The sequence below is a fragment of the Choloepus didactylus genome, chromosome 4 (assembly GCF_015220235.1).
Source record: "Choloepus didactylus isolate mChoDid1 chromosome 4, mChoDid1.pri, whole genome shotgun sequence".
NCBI classification, from domain to species: domain Eukaryota; kingdom Metazoa; phylum Chordata; class Mammalia; order Pilosa; family Megalonychidae; genus Choloepus; species Choloepus didactylus.
The window spans coordinates 151,025,547-151,044,875 of NC_051310.1; the positions used below are offsets into that span (position 1 = coordinate 151,025,547).

The 19,329-nt window shown below is 37.3% G+C and overlaps 1 protein-coding gene across 1 annotated transcript; it reads right to left on the bottom strand.

Moving 5' to 3' along the window:
- Positions 1–6,639: 6,639 nt before the first annotated feature.
- On the bottom strand, positions 6,640–7,575 carry LOC119533444 (olfactory receptor 4K1). Its single transcript, XM_037835483.1, has one exon. It carries the CDS (start codon positions 7,573–7,575, stop codon positions 6,640–6,642), a length of 936 nt encoding a protein of 311 aa, XP_037691411.1.
- Positions 7,576–19,329: the final 11,754 nt, after the last annotated feature.

A 19,329-nucleotide genomic window follows, 5' to 3' on the forward strand; every position in this document is an offset into this window, starting at 1 on the left:
AATATGTCTTCTGGTTCTTCACATGGCTATGTTCTTATCTTTCAGGATTAGCTGAAAGGTCATTGGACAGAGAGGTTTTTCCTGAGCACATTTCCCTTTCCTTCTGCTCCTCTTTTTAATTTTTTTTTGTTTCAAGACACTATTTTTTTCTTCACAGCAGTCATCTCTATTTTCATTTGTTTATATATTTGTTTGTTTACATGTGTTTGTTCCTTCCTCCCCCCTTTTCACCTCAAGACTGTAAACTCCAAGTGGGAAAAAACAGTCTCTCTGGGTCACCATTGAATCCCTGTGTCTTGGTAAAGAAACTACTAAATGGTAGGTGCTCTGATAATATTATTGATCCAGTGAATGCATGAATAAGTGGCTGTGAGGTGATTTCTTTTCATTTGTCAAAATAATTTGTCTTTCGAGAAAGTCATAGAAATGGTATCAATCTCACTACCCTTAACCTGGGTTTATTCCACTTTCTCCATTTTAAGAACACTGAGTTCTTAACTTTCTTCTCCAACTATAAACAAAACTCTTCGTCAGTTATACCAAACCTCTTATAAGAGATAATTGCACCACTGTCTTCACCTCCTCACCCCCCATTCACATCTTCTGTTGTTTGTTTTTTCTCTCCTTGCTCCACTTCCAGCCCTTTTCTTTTTGTGTATGTGCTGCTAAAAAGCTGTATGTAAACTAACGTCTAATGTAAGGAAACGCAACTTTTCAGTCATTATTTCTTTGAGTAGCTTTTCTGCTCCTTTCTCTCTCTCTGTCCTCTCCTTCCGGCACTCCTATCACATATATGTTGGTGGGCTTAGTAATGTCCTTCATATCTCTGAGGCTTTGTTCATTTTTCCCCATGCTTTGTTCTATGTTGTTAGGACTGCATCATCTCTATTGATCTGTCTTCAAGTTCACTAACTCCTTCTTCTACCAGCTGAAATCTGTTGGCCCCTCTGGTGAATTTTTCATTTCAGCAATAGTAATTTTCAATTCCATAATTTTATTTTGGTATTTTAAATAATTTTTCTCTTTTTAATGACATTTCTATTTGATGTTACATTATTATACTTTTCCTTACTTCTTTAATCATGATTTCCTTTAGTTCTTTGAACATATTTTTAATTACCATTTTGAAGAGCTTTATCTATTAAATCTGACATCTGATGACAACACAGGCAGTTTTTGTTGCCTGTTTTTTTCCCTAGTGCATGAGCCATACTTTTCTGTTTATTTTCATGTTTTATAATTTTTCCTTGGAAACTGCATATTTTAGATAATATATTGCAAAAAGTCTGAGTACTTGTCCCCCCGCTCCCCCTCCTGTCTCCTGCAGGGCTTGTTATTATTTGCTTATTTGTTTAGTGAGTGGTTAGATTATTTTAGTGGAGTCTATTATGCTCAGGCTTTCTCCTCCCCCTCCAACATTAAGTCTCTGATGTTGCTCTTCCTGGGGTGGGCAAAGTCTTTGGTATGGCCACAGTCAACCTGTTTGACAGCGGCTTTGGCAAGGCTCTTTTTGACTGTTTCCCAGACCCTACCCATTTGTTAAACCCCACTATTTGCCAGCATATTGCTTTACTATTGCCACCAAAGCCTTAGAGCTCCATAGACTGAGCCATCAAATTCAGGCTCCTAGAGGTCAACTGCCAGCTGTCTCACTCCCAGATTCTCTCAGGCAAAGAAGCCTGTCTACCGTTTAGTCTCTTTGTCCAATGGCTCCATTAATCTTCTCCCAATAGCCTTTCACCACACCTCCATTGATTTTGAGAGTTCCCTTAAACTTGAACTTGTCACACTCTGTTGCAAATGAAGACAGTTCCTCTGGGAAGACATTAAGAGCCACTGGTATTATGGCCTGATTCTCCTCTCAAACATAATCTCCAAACCAGGCTGTGGGGCTGGGGATGAGTAAAATGGTGCACTTCTCTCTAAGTGATATACATTTTCTAGGAGCTGAATGCTAGGTGGAGTTGGGGGAGGGGCAGTAGCCTCAGGTCTTCTTGGTTCCCATTGTGGTGGAACCACAATCCTTCCAAGCTGGTTCAATGGTGAGCAGGGCTCCAGTTTCCTCAGTGACACTGCACCCAAGGCAAAGCCTCTATTCTCCTAGCTAGCTGGAAGATGGGAGCACCAACCACTTGGTTTCACTAGCCCAGAACTTAATGTCAGCAATAGGTAGCTGGGAGCAGGATGTGAAATACTGATATCCTACCCTTCCCTGGAAGATAGCCCTGACATTGGGAGCTGTAGGAGAATTCATTCTCCACTGATTTCTGCTCTGAGTCCCTGTGGGCTAATCCCTATAGGCTGTATTATGCCTTATGAATTTTGCAGTGTGTCTTTATTTCTTTTTCTGTATTCCTGCATATATTGTTGGTTTTCATTCTGTGACACAGTTAAGTACCTGGAATCAGTTTGGTCCTTTCTAGGTTTGCTTGTAAACTTTGTTAGCACAAGTCCAGATTGGCTTCTCATCTAGGGCTAATTTTTCAGTACTTCTAGAGCAATACTCTCCCATAACTCTGCCAAATACCCAATATTCTACTTTTGCTGGTGGGAGCATAAACTACTCCCTGTCCTGTGGGAGTTTAGGATTATTCTGACTCCCCACCCCCCCACTTCTTTCCAGGTGGTTCTTTCCTGGGTTTCATCAAGCTTCCCCACAGATGTACAGATTAATATTTAGCCAAATACTTGGAAGTAGTATTCTGAAACTCTTTCAGCTGTCTTTCTGTGTAGCTCCTTCTTCTCTAGTGTTTTGCCATGCAAATTCTTTCTATTCTGACTTTTCTGGTCTCCAGAAATTCTCTCTTTTACTCAGGGAGAGTATCAGGTTCATTTAGGCTCTCCTCCTTCTACTGAAGCCTAGAAACTTTCTCCGACTACAAGCTAGAAAATCAGTCGAGTGCACCTTGATTGTTTCTCTTCTCAAAGGTATTACTGTTATTCACTGTCTGTTGTCCAATGCCTAATAGTTATTATTTAATATGTTTTATCCACTTTATAATTCATTTCACTTGGGAAGGAAAATATTATATCTGCTATTCCATCATGCCCAAAAAGTAAAATTCAAGTAATATTTTAATGTGATGTTTAATAAGATATAAAAATAAATCTTGATCTAACTCTTATCCCCTACCCCAGGCAACCAGTTCCTCTCCTCAAAGATAGCATTCTTCGCCAGGCTTTTTAATATTTCCAGAGTTAATTTATGTTTATATAAGCAATTGCATCTAAATAATGTATTTTTTATACACTTATATTGGTAAACAAAAATGGTAGGACACTTTACACGTGTGTGCCAGTTTGAATGTATTATGTTCCCCAGAAAAAGCCATATTCTTTTATGCAGTCTTGTGGGGCAGGCGCTTTGGTGCTGATTAGATTTCCATGGAGCTGTGACCCACCCAACTGCAGATGATAACACTGATGAGATATTTCCATGGAGGCATGGCCCCACCCATTCAGGGTGGGCCTTGATCAGTGAAGCCCTGTAAATGAGCTGATGGGCAGAGGGAACTCAGTGCAGCTGTGAGTGATGTTTTGAAGAGGAGCTACAGCCAAGAGGGACACTCTGAAGAATGCACTGGAACCGAGAGGAGCTTCAGACTACAGAGACATTCTGCAGATGGCCTTTGAAAGCAGACTTTTGCTCCAAAGAATCTAAGAGAGGACAAACACCCCAAGAGCATTTAAGAGTGACATTTTTGAGGAACTGCAGCCTAGAGAGGAATGTCCTGGGAGAAAGCCATTTTGAAACCAGAACTCTGGAGTAGATGCCGGCCACGTGCCTTCCCAGATAACCGAGGTTTTCTGGATACCATTGGCCATCCTCCAGTGAAGGCATCTGATTGTTGATGACTTACCTTGGACACTTTATGGTCTTCAGAGTGTAACTGTGTAACCAAATAAACCCCCCTTTATAAAAGCCAATCCATCTCTGGTGTTTTGCATTCTGGCAGTGTTAGCAAACTAGAACAACATGGTTCTGCATTCTGATTTTCTCATATGTGAATACTTTGGTGTGATACTCTCAGCACATAAAGAACTCCCTCACTCTTTTTTAATAGCTGCACAACATTGTATTTTATGGCTGTACCTGTATTTCAGGAGTCTGTGTTGATGGGCATTTAGGTTTTCATATTCGTATTTTTTTCAAAATTTTTTTCTCAAAAACAATGCTTGCAATAAATATTATGTAAATATTTTTACATATGTGTAGGTATATCTGTCAGATAAAATACTAGAACTAGAATTACCAATTCAAGAATTTAAAATTTTAATATGTATTGAAAATTACCCTCCATATATTGTTTCAATGTAGAGACTTACCAATAAATTTTGAAAGTTGCTATTTTCCCACAGTTTTATCAACACAGCATACTATCAAACCTTTGGATCTTTACCAATCTGTAGATGAACAAAGACATATTGCTATGCTTTTACTTGAATATTTTTATAATTGAGTTTTAGCATTTATTTATATGTTCCAAGAACCACGTCCATTACAATAACAAGAAATTTCATATTCATATTCTTTGCCAAATTTTCTGTTGGCTTATTGAGTTTTCCTATTGGCTCTTTATGTGCAAAAACATTTGTTCTTTGTCTCTGAGTTCTATTTCTTTAACTAGTTTTTCTTTTGACTTTATTTGTGATGGATATTTTTAAAATCTCTGTAGAAAATAATATAGTCAAATTTATCATTTTTTAAAAATTTTATGACTTGCAGATTTTTGTCATACTTAATGTGATAGATTATAGATAGCCATGCCTGATCATGAAAACTCAAATATACCCAAAGTAAGAATTAGAAACTGAAAGACTGTGTCTCCAATGCTACAAAGAATAAATCGAATCAAATAGCCACTGAGAGCTTCAAATTTCCCTCTTCTTTATCCTCCTTTTTCTCCTTTTCCACTGACTCTGCTGCTGCTGCTGCTTCTCCTTCTCCTTTTTCTCCCTCTTCTTCTTCATTAATGAAGATAATATCCATTTTGGATGATTTTTTTTTTTTGCAAAAGTGAGTCTATCATGTTCACACTCTCTCTTCCCCCCAACATTGTTAAGACTACTGTAATATTGTTAAAATAAAAGCAATAATTCTATTTGCTTAATGTTTAAGTATTCATAAAATGCTTTTATTTCCATTATTGGAAATCTTTCCTGTGAAATGGCTATTATTAACAATCCAATTTTACATATTAGAATACTGAGGATCAGAGCAGTCAAATGACCTGCTTTTTCAAGGCTATGATTCAAGCCTTTCCATTTTCATGATCAGGGCAGAGTCAAAAGGAAAAAACACCACCAACAACAATATCATGAGTGATCTGTTTATTGTACAACTACAATTTTTTTTGGCACTGTATAAAAATATGTAACAGGTATTCAAACTTAAAAGATTATTCATGTTTGACATTGTACAAATGACACTGCCTAAAAATCTGGTGTTCTTAGAAATCTTAGCTGTGTGTTTATATCTAAAATTTAGCTTAAAATAAGAGGTAGCCTGCAGAGTTAATATTTATGCACAAAGCCACTCATTTATGTTTCATTGTACAATTAAAATACTGAGTGTGGACTGATAACAATCACAGGCATTATATTTTGGGTCAAGCAATTCTTTCCATTTTTTGAATATATTTAATCTTTCAGTTATAAGACCTTTTTCATAAAACAATGTCAGGTGGAAAGTATACAGGAAACAAAACAATATTTAATAGATTCTATTTTTATATTAGATGTACATGAATTTTACCTTCTTTCTTATGTTTTCAAGATATATGAAAGAATACATTGCATATTTGGTTCTCAGTCACCAATAAATTTTGTCACTGTGCATTTCTCAGGTTTAGATAACTGTGAAGTGAAATCATTTTGCTTTGCCTTTAAATATTCAAACCTGACATGTTTGCAAATGATTTCAAAACATTTGTAACTTTTTGGGAATGTTGTGGAATTCGTTGTAACCAACATGCTATTTTAAAAACGTGTTATTGATGGCACCATATATCTAGAAAAAGTCTTGTAATGAGTAGAAATGGATACCAATTTATCAAAAAGGCCCAAAAATATATAGGAATATTTGTGGATTTGTGTATTATTAATAATATGTAAGGAAAATTATAAATAACCAAAATATTCATTACACAATGGAAAGATAAGCTAATAAGTGTACATCAGTGAAGTGAAAACCATGTTGTGAAATATGATTTTTCTACTGTGTCAGTATATGGAATAATATCATGAATAAGTTGAATAAAGAAATAAAAGACTTAATTTCCTTGTATATATTGATTGCAGCTTGTAAACATCCCAAGTGGTAAATTGAAGAGAACCACAATTTTAGTAATATTAATAGAATTTTATGCACATTAGAATCTGTTTTCTGTGTAAAATATTTCAAAGTATGACTAAATAATTTCAAGACAGTTTGTAATTTAGAAGTATAAAGAATGAAGGAATTGTTTAAAATTCCATTTAAAGAATAAACCAGGAGCAAAATAAACCAGAGTATTCAGAGCAAAATAATAATTCTGTAACTAAATAAACCACATCATTTGTAGAGCTCATTGGCATGATGCTGTGATTCACTGAAAGCTTTCATTGCCATGGAGGATCATGCTCCCTCATGTGGGTCCCCTAGTTTTTCCAGGAGTTCACATGATGTTTTCTTAATTTTCTCATAGCTGATTTAAAGTCTTCATTCCTCAGAGAATAGATGATGGGGTTCAACAAGGGTGTACACACAATGTAGAACACAGAAAGGAACTTATCCACAGAAAATCTACTGAAAGGCCATATATAGAAATAAATGCAAGGCCCAAAGAAAAGAATCACCACTGTGATGTGGGCAGTTAATGTGGAAAGTGCCTTGGATGAGCCACTGGAGGACCGGTGCCGAACAGTGATCAAAATGATGGTGTAAGATATAATTAAAGCCAGAAAACAGCTCAGTGAGATCAGGCCACTGTTAGTTAGTGTCATGATTTCCATTTCATACGTATCTATGCAAGTCAGCTCTATGACCAGCGGAAGGTCACAAAAGAAGCTGTCTACCTCATTGGGGCCACAGAATGTCAGACCCACAGTAAAAGCTAAGTGGCTCACAGAATGAAGAATACCCACAGTCCAGGAAATAGACACAAAAATCATACAGAGTCTCCGATTCATAATGGTGCTATAGTGCAGGGGCTTACATATGGCTATGAATCTGTCATATGCCATAGCTACAAGCAACATCATCTCACTCCCAACAAAACTGTGAAGAAGGAATATCTGGGTCATGCACCCCTCAAAGGAGATTGTCTTGTGCTCAACAAAGAAGTCCACAAGCATCTTGGGGGTGGCAAAGTTGGACTGACAGATGTCAATGAAGGAAAGGTTACTGAGCAGGAAGTACATGGGAGAGTTCAAATGGGAGTCAGAGGAAATGATAGCAATAATCATGATGTTGCCCAGCACAGATGCCACATACATGATAGAGAAGATCACAAAGAAGAAAAGCTGCAGTTCATAAGAACTAGTGAGGCCCAGCAACACAAACTCAGACACCACTGATTCATTTGTATGAGCCATGTATCCAATCTATAGTCACCTAAATAAAAGTAAATTAGGGAAATATCAGAATGATTGGCATTATAATATATCTAGTTTACATATAAAAGATCTGTGATAAGCTTTCAGTTGAGTCAGTTTAATGAAATATAGATAGATAATTAGTTGACTAATATTTAGCACCTAAAACTGCAATGGGAAGTCAAAGAAGTGTGAAACAAAGAGGACAGGATATAGTTCCAATTATAATTATCGAGATAAGACACACATATTAAAAATAAATAATATGAAATCAGAAATAGGCAAATAAAAAATGAGTAATACATTAATACAATAATACAATAAATATTAGCAAGATAAAAGAGATTAAACTGTTTAAATTGTTTTTAAGCTTTTTAATGTAATTTTAATCTGGTTTTTGAAGTGCTAAAACCTACTCATTCAGAGGTTACCATCCTTGTATTTCAGTTCTGATATCTAGTGTAAGAAGAATTCTGAAACATAATTTACCCAAGTATATAAACAGATCAGTGAGGCCAGAACTGACCTGATTACAAGCTTCCAGCGTGGGATATTCATCTCATTGCCAAGATCTGGGCCAAGCCTGGAATGAGTTCACATGGGACAGGGAGAGAAGAAGGCAAGCAAACACTGGAAAAGAAGGAAGTGTTCACTTTGAAGATTAAAAAACAAGACCTGAAGAGCTACAATTTTGAATTTAAAAATTAAAATATGACACTGTAAGAGACTTCTCCCAGGAGCCAACCCACTGTGTAAAATCTGCTAAATATTATGATAATTTAATGGGGAAATATTGTAGGGAGGCAACTCGGAGACCTCTGAGGCTAGTGAACAAAACATTATTCTTGTAGCAGAGCATGCAGATACATCAGTGGATGATAACAGCACTAATAGAAACCATTAGTCACAGTAAGAAAGAATCTAGCACAGAAGTTTGCTTTTATTGTGTAATATCGTTTGCCACTTAAATGAATCACACATCTGGTGCATACTTCTCTCAGAGCAAGTATTAGAAAATATGCTTTATATGATAATTGTAACAGTAATAATAATTTCATGCCATTTTATATATACCAGGCACTCTCCTAAAAACATTATTGCGTTAACTCACCTAATCCTCATTATTACCCATCAAGCTACCTACACTCACATTGCCATTTTATAGATGTGAAAACTGAGACACAGAGATGACAAGAGAGATGCTAAGACAGAAAATTGCAAAAAGTTTATAGAACTAATATATTGTTTATAGAAACAGTAATGACTACCATGGTGAACTGGGAGATGATTTCAAACAAAAAATATAAGCTAGATCAGAACAGAGCACTGGGGCTCTGAAACTGGGCAGATAAGGTTCACATCTCAACTTCTCCATTTTATAATGGAATGATTTAAGAAGCTTCTTAACTTCTTTCAACCTGTTTCCTAAAACGTGAAATGGTGATATTACTCATTACATTTCATGGATACTGGAAAGATTACAAGTGATGATGTATGCACAATGCCTGAGACAGAGAAGGCCAGCAGGGCAGGGCGGGGAGGGGGTGTGTTGTCAAGAGAGAGAAGGGTAGGGGAGAAGAAAGCATGTGGTTTAATATCAGTTTAGATAAAGTTAGTGTATCAGTCTTAGCTTTGAGACAGAAATTTTCTGAAAATAGCCAAATTCCCTAAAGAGTCAGTCTTTCCAATACCTAGTGAATGACAAGATTTCACAGTCTTCATTTTTCAAAATACAGGAAATACCCAAAAAATCCTCTCCAAATTAACTTCTTAGGATTTCTTAATAGACCAGGCTCGACATTATATTTCATTTTCTTCTTAATAATTAAGGTAGGAAAGAACTAGTAGAGATGTATAACATTTTTCAACCTACTAGCTGTGTAATCAATTTTAGAATATAGAACTAGATTATCTCTAAGACTATTTTCCTCTCTAAACTTCAAAGTGTAGAGGGAGTTATGTAATGAGAACATATAAGTTTGAAAAAGTCACTCAGAATTCCTTGGACTATGCTTAGAATATCCAGCTCCTTTGAGGCTGGATAATTTGCTCTCATGTTGCCAGTGTACTTCTGGGGTAAAAATGTTTTCAGATTTCAAAAAGCACTGTGACAAAATTTCTCCTTCCTAGTTTAAGACCAAGTTGATATATAGGAAATTAATCTTACATTAATATCCTTCACTAAAATATGTCAATGGAATCCTGAAACTGTAAGTGTGCATAATCTGTCTTATCCATAATTTATTTTTGAACACTTTTTTTAAATAAGACTAGAAACCAAAGGTAACAAAGCATCCTTTTTGATCATTATTCTACTTTGCACAGGAACTCCTCACTTCTTCTAGGCAGATTTCGATAGCTTGTAAATCTTTGTTTTAACAAATGGCTAAATATCCTCCAAAAAGAAGGCATAAAAGGGAGAGAGGACATAGAATAGTTGCAACATGGTTCCCTCTCTTCTTGAGATTATGATCCTATTTCTATCAGAACTGCCCTGAAACCAGTGCTGTGGAAGAGTCATATAGACAGAGAAGGAGAACAGGAATTTACCTCTTCTAGACAGCTTCCAAATTTACTGAGACAACAATGACTTTCCCTTTGCTGAATTCTAGCTACTGCTTTTGCATCTAGAAGACGGTATATCTATTATTTCTCTAGTCCAAAATATATGACAAAAATGCATGCTTAATACTCACACTTTTAATAATTTCCTTCAGCTGTAAGTGCTTCCTTGTTTTCCTTAATTTGGTGTCTTTCAATTTATTTGTGAACTTCTTATTTTTGGTTATGAGTCTTCATTCTGAAAATATTTGCAATGTACTCTTGACTTGATGCATTTTAACTTGGGCCCCTGCACTGTGCTAAAGTAAGCTCCTCATGTCCTGCCCTGAGTTAAATAGGGCTCTACTCCTTTGGCTCTCAACCACTGGAATAATCATGATATCCTAAGGTAAGGCAATATAAAGCCTTGCATCCTGATCCCAAGGAACTGATCTCATTGGAGAATTAAGAAATTACCCTTTAGAGATCTCTGAGGTCACCATGCAGTGGGAGTAATTATGCTTTACAAATTATTTTTCCAAGGACAGAGAAGGAACACAAAAGTTTGCCAACTGGTTGGTATATCTGAAATCATTTGATTTTCCCTTTGAACTCATAGTCATCAAAGTAATTTTCCAACCTTCTCACTTTCTAATTGACAAGGAAAATATTTATGCAATCTTGCAGAAATGATCTCCTAGCTTAAGGGTGGTTTCCTCTGATCATAAGGAACCCACTACTTCACAAGAGAGTTTAATCTATTGTTGAGTACTCAAATGGTTCTACTATCTGTAGCTTCATAGGACAAATCACCACCTCTTCAATATGATTCTTTAAATATTTGAAGGTGCTCTCATTTCTTCTCCATTCCATATCTTATCTTTTTCCCCCAAAACACAAGTTTGTTCCACAATATTTCATATAGGAAGTTTTCTTATTCACTCCAGAGATCTCATGCAAGTTTTTAAAATTTCATTTAAAAATTTTCAAAATTTACACTCTATCAGCACCAAGTAACACTTCCTCATCCTTCCCCACTCTCCCCTTATACCTCTAACCTATTTTCAGTGTCTATCAATTTGCTACTTCTCAATATCTCATATAAGTGAATTCATATAGTATTTCTTTTCTTGTGCCAGGCTTATTTCACTCAGCATAATGTCCTCAGTGTTCGTTCTTATTGCAGCATCTCAGAACATCATTACTTTATATGGCTGAATAATACACCATTGTGTGTATGTACCACTATTTTGTATATCCATTCATCTGTTGATAGACACTTGGGTTATTTCTGCATTTTGGCTATTATGAAAGATACTACTATGAATATTGGTTTGAAAATATCTATCGAGTCCCTGTTTTCAGTTTCTTTGGGTATGTATCTAGGAGTGGCATTGCTGGATCACATGATAATTCTGTTCACTTTTTGAGGACTTGCCGTACTGCTTTCCACAGTGGCTGTACCATTTTGGAGTAAGTTTTAAATGGTGACCTTTAAAGAAGGAAATTGAGGATAAGAATCCCTACCACTTATTATGTATATTTTCATGTGTGTTTGTATAAGTAAGTATAAATTTATGTATGTGTACATATATGTTCATATACATAAAGACGCATGCACATTGTTGCACATTGCAGCCTTGGGTAAACAAGAGACATACTGGTAAAAACTTAAGAGTCAAAGTACTACATATCATATAATTCCATTTATATAAAATGTAAATATAAATAAATTTATAAAGACAGAATTAGGTTAGTGGTTATGTAGGGCTTTTCAAGGATAGAGGGATTGAGAGTTGACTGCTAAGAGGTATGGGATTTTTCTTTGGGGAGTAATGAAAATGTTCTAAAATTGATTGTGCTGATGAATGTACAACTCTGTGATTCTGCTTTAAAAGCTGTGGATTGTACACTTTGGATGGTGTGTATACTGTATGAATATATCTCAATAAACTGCCTTATAAAAACTTGTGTCTATAAATTTGAGAATAAAAAATAATGATATAGAGTGATATAATGCATCAGTGATTAAAATTAATAAATTAAATTGTGTATAAACATATATGAGATCTAAGAACATAATTTTGAGGGAAAAAGAAAATTCAAGATTGATAAAATTTTTATGTTCATATTTATATAACCAAAATAATGTAGACAAATTTATGAAATATAACTTTAAAAATAACCAGAGGACACAGGGCGGGGCAAGATGGTGGAATGGTGAGGTGCAGAATTTTGTCTCTCCCTTAAAGCAGCTGGCAATTACCTAAGAGCTACATGAAACCGTGTTTTTGTGGTCTCCAGTAACCAGTCATACATGGGACGTGTTTGGAACTGGAAGAAAAGCTGAGAATGCAGCAACATTGTAAGTTCCCCAGACCAGGGGTCTGGCACTCCTCCCCACTCAGACCTCATAGACTGTCTTGCTGCTGGCTCCCTGAAAGGGGAAAAAAACACACAAAAAAACAAAAAAACAGTAATCTGCTGAGGGGAAGAAGGGAGGCTCAACCCAGCCTCAAGTACAGAATAATTAACAAATTAATTAACTAATTTTGGGAGCTGGGGGTGCTAAAGAAGGGCTGGGCTCTGAGAAGTGGGGCACATAAAAGCAGGCACCCATTCCCAGCCTCCAAAAAAGGCATTTTTTCCCCCTACATTTTGTCCCTCTGGCTTCTCACTGATTCCTTATCTTTTTGCATTTCAATAGCCCCCAGTAGGGGTGGAATTGAAGCTGTTGGAGAGTAATTATCAGACAATAGCCGAAAGTACAACTTTAAATGCTCTATTCTGACACTGACAAAACTTGCAGCTGGGGAAAGACTTTTAAAAGGGACTCCTTTTTTTTCTTTTTCTTTTTCTTGTTTTCTTTTCTATTTTTTTTTTAATCTAAAAGTAACATATGAGGTTATTTTCTATCGGAAAGCCCAGGTTGAGGGACTAGACTGGGCTTGGGGGGAGACAGAGTACCCACAATGTCTTTGAGTTCTGCATTCACTTCTGAAGCTCTCCACCCCCATCTTTAATTAGCAACTCAGGCTGACCAAGGAATCTAGATGGAGATGCCCCAAAGAGGAGAGGGTAGAAGGGAATAGTGCCTCTGAGAGACAACTGGCATTCCAGTTGAGTGGAAGGAGGTCCAGCTCAACTGGCAGTCCTCCTTCTGCGAAGACAGACCCCAGGGGCTGGAATTCAGATTCCAGCTTCAGTCAGCCACAGCCCCGACAGGATCAAGGTCACCAGGAGAACTAAAGTCTCCATACCTCCTTACACTGGTTGGGGAGCTGCAGACTGGCAAGCACCACCTGCTGGACAGGAGAGGAAAATCACCGATTCTAAAGACCTCATAGGAGGGTCTCATTCTCAGAAAAACTCCATACCCTCCCAATGAGACCTGGGCCTCTCTAGACTGGGAAAATCTGATTGGGGTCGTCCATATCTGAGGGGACCCTCTCACAAAAAGGCTACATAGAGGCAGAGCAAGAAACAGAAAAAACAAGAGATGAAAAATTCTGATCAACTAAACAGAACCTAAGTTAGAGGTCTAGAATAAGTTGAACTGAATAACAGAGGCCAAAGAACAAAGCCAACCAACAAGAAAAGCCCTAGGTAAAAGATAGAAAATAGGCTCCAGAATAAACTAGTTAAGAAAATCAGATGCCTAGACAACTTAGGATAACAAGCCATACCAGGAAACATTAAAATATGGACCAGCCAAAGGAACCAATTAATAGTTCAACTGAGATACAGGAGTTGAGGCAACTAATGCTAAATAAATTCAAAGAAATGAAGGAAGATATAGCAAAAGAGATGAAGGATATGAAGAAGACACTGGATGACCATAAAGAAGAATTCATAAACTTTTAAAAACAAGTAGCAGAACTCATGGGAATGGAGGCCACAATGGAGGAGATGAAAAACATAATGGAGGGACACAAAAGTACATTTGAGCAGGCAGAAGAAAGGATCAGTGAACTGGAAGACAGGACTCGTTATGGGATATGTCATTTGAAGATCTGAGAGCAGAGGCATCAATGGACATTTGCAAATGGTTGTTCATGGAGAGAGCAATCATGATTTGCAATGGGTAGAAGTGACCTAAGGATACATAGACTGAGGAACAGAATGGTGAACTGTGGCGTATGCATACAATGGAATACTGAGCAACTACAAGAAGGAGTGAAGCTGTGAGACACACAATGAGGTGAATGGATCCTGTACACAGTATTCGAGTGAAGTACACCAGAAATAAAGGCAAAACTATAATGCCTCACCAATATGGACTAACTACAATGTGTTAACTCAGAATTGAATCTTAGAACATAGCCTAACATGGACATGATTATTGTAATGGTCCCTAGATTGTAAGCTCTTGTAGCAGTCAACTCTATTCCTGAATTGTAATGCCTATCTCTAAACTTTTAGATGCTGATCCCTTAGTGTATAATCTGGTTGGTCTCTGGAACAATGCGTATCTCTGAGACACCTGAAACTCAGAGCTAGAGCTCAGCAGATATGAATGTCAGTATTAGTGCATATAGCAACTGTTGAAAAAAAAGCTGAAAAAGAGCCCAGACTTCAGTTAGTGATATGAATGAAGCAGATCTGGTTAAGACTAGGGCAAACCAGGCCAAAGGGTAAAGGGTGAAAATGACTTTGTTTTAAAACTTCAACCTCCATGTGAGACCAAGGGAAGAGATGCAGGATCTATGTTTTCTAAACAGTATAACTCTACAGTCGGTTTGTTCAAACACCAGAATTACATGGAAATTTGAATAGGAAGTGAGATACGGTAGGTTAGTATAGGTTAGAGTGAAATACTGACATATCCCAAAGTAATTTGGGAAGAGAATAAAGAATATATTTACAGCCCCCCCCCACCCCGAGGAGCTGGGATAAGGTGCAGAAGTGTTGGACTTCCTCACCTGGACTGCTGTTGATGTTATCACAAACATCGGTGCTGGCGGTTTGATGTGCCAAGCCCTCCATTGTGGGACTTGCCTTATGAAGCTCATTACTGAAAAGGAGGGGCTAAACTTGCATATAATTGTGCTAAGAGTCTCCCCCTGAGTACCTCTTTGTTGCTCAGGTGTGGCTCTCTCTCACTCTAACTGAGCCACCTCAGCAGGTGAACTCATTGCCCTCCCCCCATGTGGGACTTGACTCCCAGGGGTGTAAATCTCCCTGGCAATGCAGGATATGACTCCTGGGGATGAATCTGGACCTGGCATCATGGGATTGAGAATATCTTCTTGACCAAAAGGGGGATGCCAAATGAGATGAAATAGTTTCAGTGGCCGAGAGATTTCAAATGGAGTTGAGAGGTCACTCTGGTGGACATTCTTATGCCCTATATACATAACACCTCTTAGGTTTTAATGTATTGGAATAGCTAGAAATAAATACCTGAGACTACCAAACTCCAACACAGTAGTCTGGACTCCTGAAGATGATTATATAATAATGTAGATTACAAGGGGTGACTCTGATTGTGAAAACCTTGAGGATCATACTCCCTTTATCTAGTGTATGGATGGATGAGTAGAAAAATGGGGATAAAAGCTAAGTGAAAAATAGGGTGGATGGGGGATGGTTTGGGTATTCTTTTTTTACATTTCTTTTTTTATTCTTATTCTGATTCATTCTGATGTAAGGAAAATGTTAAGAAATAGATTGTGGTGATGAATGCATAACTATATGATCATACTGTGAACAGTTGATTGTATATCATGGATGATTGTATGGTATGTGAATATATTTCACTAAAACTGCATTGGAAAAAAAAAAAATAACCAGGGGAGGAGAGATCCAAGATGGTGGATTAGGAGAGACAAAGGAAAATTCTCCTGTGTGAAAAATGCTAGATAAAATCCAGAAAGTGTTCCAGAATACTGGTTCCAGGATTTCACCAGCTGGGCAGAGACTTAAATATCCATAGTGATTGAGCACTTGGAGAAGCCAACAGTGTGTGTTTGGAATTGTGTAAATCTTTGATCCAGAGAGCTGTTTGGGAAACAGCAGCCACACTCATGCTGTGTTTGGAGGCAGGTCAGATTGGGATCCGGGAAGTAGTCAGGAAGATGGCAGAGGGACATGCAGTCAAACATGGCATGGAATGCCTTCCATGTCCTAGGCACCTGCCCCAGTAACTGGCATGGGTGACAGCCCTTTGCACACCCACAACAGAAGGCCCGTGAGTCAGGGACAAACTGCTGCAGCAAGTGGATGATTTTGGAAGTGGGTTATTTTCCTTGTCCTCCCCAAACATTTTTGAAATGGGCTGGGAGCCACCTGCAGCACTGTGGCTGAGAGCCTTCTCAAGGGAACTTGAGATTTGGCTGGCTTGTGATGGTGCAACTCCTCCTCCACAGAAGCCCATGGGGTACACAGCTGAGAGGCAGGGGAGTGCAGGGAAATGATAGGAGCTCTACACCCAACCCAGAGACTTGTGGGTCCATTGCAGAGAGGGACTGAGGGGAGTCTGACCAGAAGGTGTGGACACATGTCACAGCCCCAGGTTATCACAGCCACAACCCCAGGAATGGCAGGGAGTAATTGGTCTTAAAGCTCTCTTCCCTGCCAAAATGCACAGGGCACAACCCCCAGCCAGTGCTGGCAGTCCCCATTGCACATGGAAAATTGGTGCACTTGTTGGACATCCACATGGTTTGAACACCCACTCACTGTATAAACAAAGTTCAGGAGAACTGGATTGAGGATAAGATGTGGCTTGGGAGTTCCATCTGCTGGTAGGTCAGGGAAAGTTCACCACATCAACCTCTAGCTCTGTCAAATTATAGATAATTGTTTAAATAAGCCTGCATATCCTAAAAGAACCCTATCAAGATAAGCAAATACCAAGAGGCCAAATACAACAGAAAATTATAAAGCATATGAAGAAATCAGAACATATGGAGAATCCAAATGCCCAAATAAAAAATCAAAGGCGATACAGAACTTGGAGAAATTAATCAAAGAAGTAAACCCAAACACCAATACCATGGCTCAGTATATAAAGGACATCAAGAAGACCCTAGAAGCATAAAGAAGAATTTGCAAGAGTACATAAAAAAATAGAGGACCTTATGAAAATAAAAGATTCTGTTGATTCAAATTCAAAAGATTCTTGATACACACAGTATTAGATTAGAGAAAGCTGAGGAAAGAATAAGCAAATGGGAAGAATGTAGTTTGCAAAGTGAAAGCAAGAAAGAATGAATGGTGAAAAAAATTCAAAATGGACCTCAGGTATATGATGGACAACATGAAGCACACAAATATAGGAATCATTGGTATTCCAGAAGGAAGAGAAGGGTAAAGGACTAGGAAAAGTATTCAAAGACATTCTTGATGAGAACTTCCCAACCCTTCTAAATGACATAAATATGCAAATCATAGATGCCCAATGAACTCCAAACAGAATTAAGCCAAATAAACCCATTCTGAGACATATTCAGATCAGATTGTCAACTGCTGAAGAGGAGGAGCAAGTTCTGAAAGCAGCAAGAGAGAAGCAATTCACCATATACAAGGGAAGCAACATAAGACTAAGAAGTGACTACTCAGCAGCTACCATGGAGGTGAGAAAGCAGTGGTATGACATATTTTAAATTCTGAAGGAGAAAAATTGCCAACCAAAAATTCTTTATTCAGGAAAGCTCTCCCTCAAATTTGAGGGAGAGTTTAAAATCTTCACAAACAAATGCTTGGAGAATCTGCTAAGAAGAAACCTGCCCTAGAAGAAATACTAAAGGCAGCCTTACCAGCTGAGAAAAAAAAAATGAAATGAGAGAGAATTATGGAGAAGGGCACAGAAGTAAAAAGTAGTAAGGATACATTGAAGGAAATAAAGAGAGGGGAAAAATATATCTGACAAATAAAAGCCAAAGTATATGATGGCTGACTCAAGAACTGCCTTCACAGAAATAACATTGAAAGTGAATGGATTAAACTCCCCAATTAAAAGATATAGATTGGTAGTATGGATTAAAAAATATGAATCATTAGTATGTTGCTTGCAAGAGACATCTTAGATCCAGAGACAAAAAGAAATTGAAAGACTTTAAATGTACGGACTTCATAAGAGACAGAGAAGGACACTGTATATTAATAAAAGGAAGAATTCAACAAGAAGAAATAATAATCATAAATGTCTTTGCACCCAATCAAAGTGCCCCAAAGTACACGAAACAAACATTGGTAAAACTGAAGGAAGCAGTAGATGTTTCCATAATAATTGTGGGAGACTCAATACATCACTCTCTACTATAGGTAGATCAACCAGACAGAGGAACAATAAGGAAACTGAAAAATTAAACAATGTGATAAATGATTTTGACTTAACAGACATATATAGAGAAATACATTCCAAATCACCAGGATTTACATTCTTTTCTAGTGCCCACATAACTTTCTCTAGGATAGATCATATGCTGGGCCACAAAACAAGCCTCAATAAATTTAAAAAGATTGAAATTATTCAAAGCACATTGTCTGATCATAATGGAACACAACTAAATTCAATAACCATCAACTATTTAGAACATTCACAAACACCTGGAGGTTAAACAACACACTCCTAAACAATAAACCAAAGAGCTAATGGAACAGTTGAAGAAGCTAGAAAATGAACAGCAAACTAATCCTAAACCAAGCAGAAGAGAAAAAAAATAGCAAGGATTAAAGCAGAAATAAATGACAGAGAGAAAAAAAAAGTAAACCAAACAATACAGAGAATAAATAAAACCAAAGGTTGGTTCTTTGAGAAGATAAACAAGACTGACAAGCCCTTACCTAGACTGACAAAATCAAAAAGAAAGAAGACCCAGAGGAAAAAAAAAATAAACAAGAGAGGGGACATTACTGCAAATCCAAAAGAAATTGAAAAAATTACATACTATGAACAACTGTATGCCAACAAATATGATAATGTAGAGGAAATGGAAAACTTCTTGGAAACACATGATCCTAGACTGTCCAGAGAAGAAATAGAAGACCTCAACCAACCAATCACAAGCAAAGAGATCCCAACAGTCATCAAAAATCTTCCCACAAATAAATACCCAGAGCCAGGTGACTTCACAGGGGGATTCCATCAAATCTTCCAAAGAGAACTGACCCCAATCTTACTTAAACTATTTCAAAAAACTGAAGAAAATGAAAAGTTACCTAACTAATTTTATGAAACTAACATCATTCTAATACCAAAAACCAGGT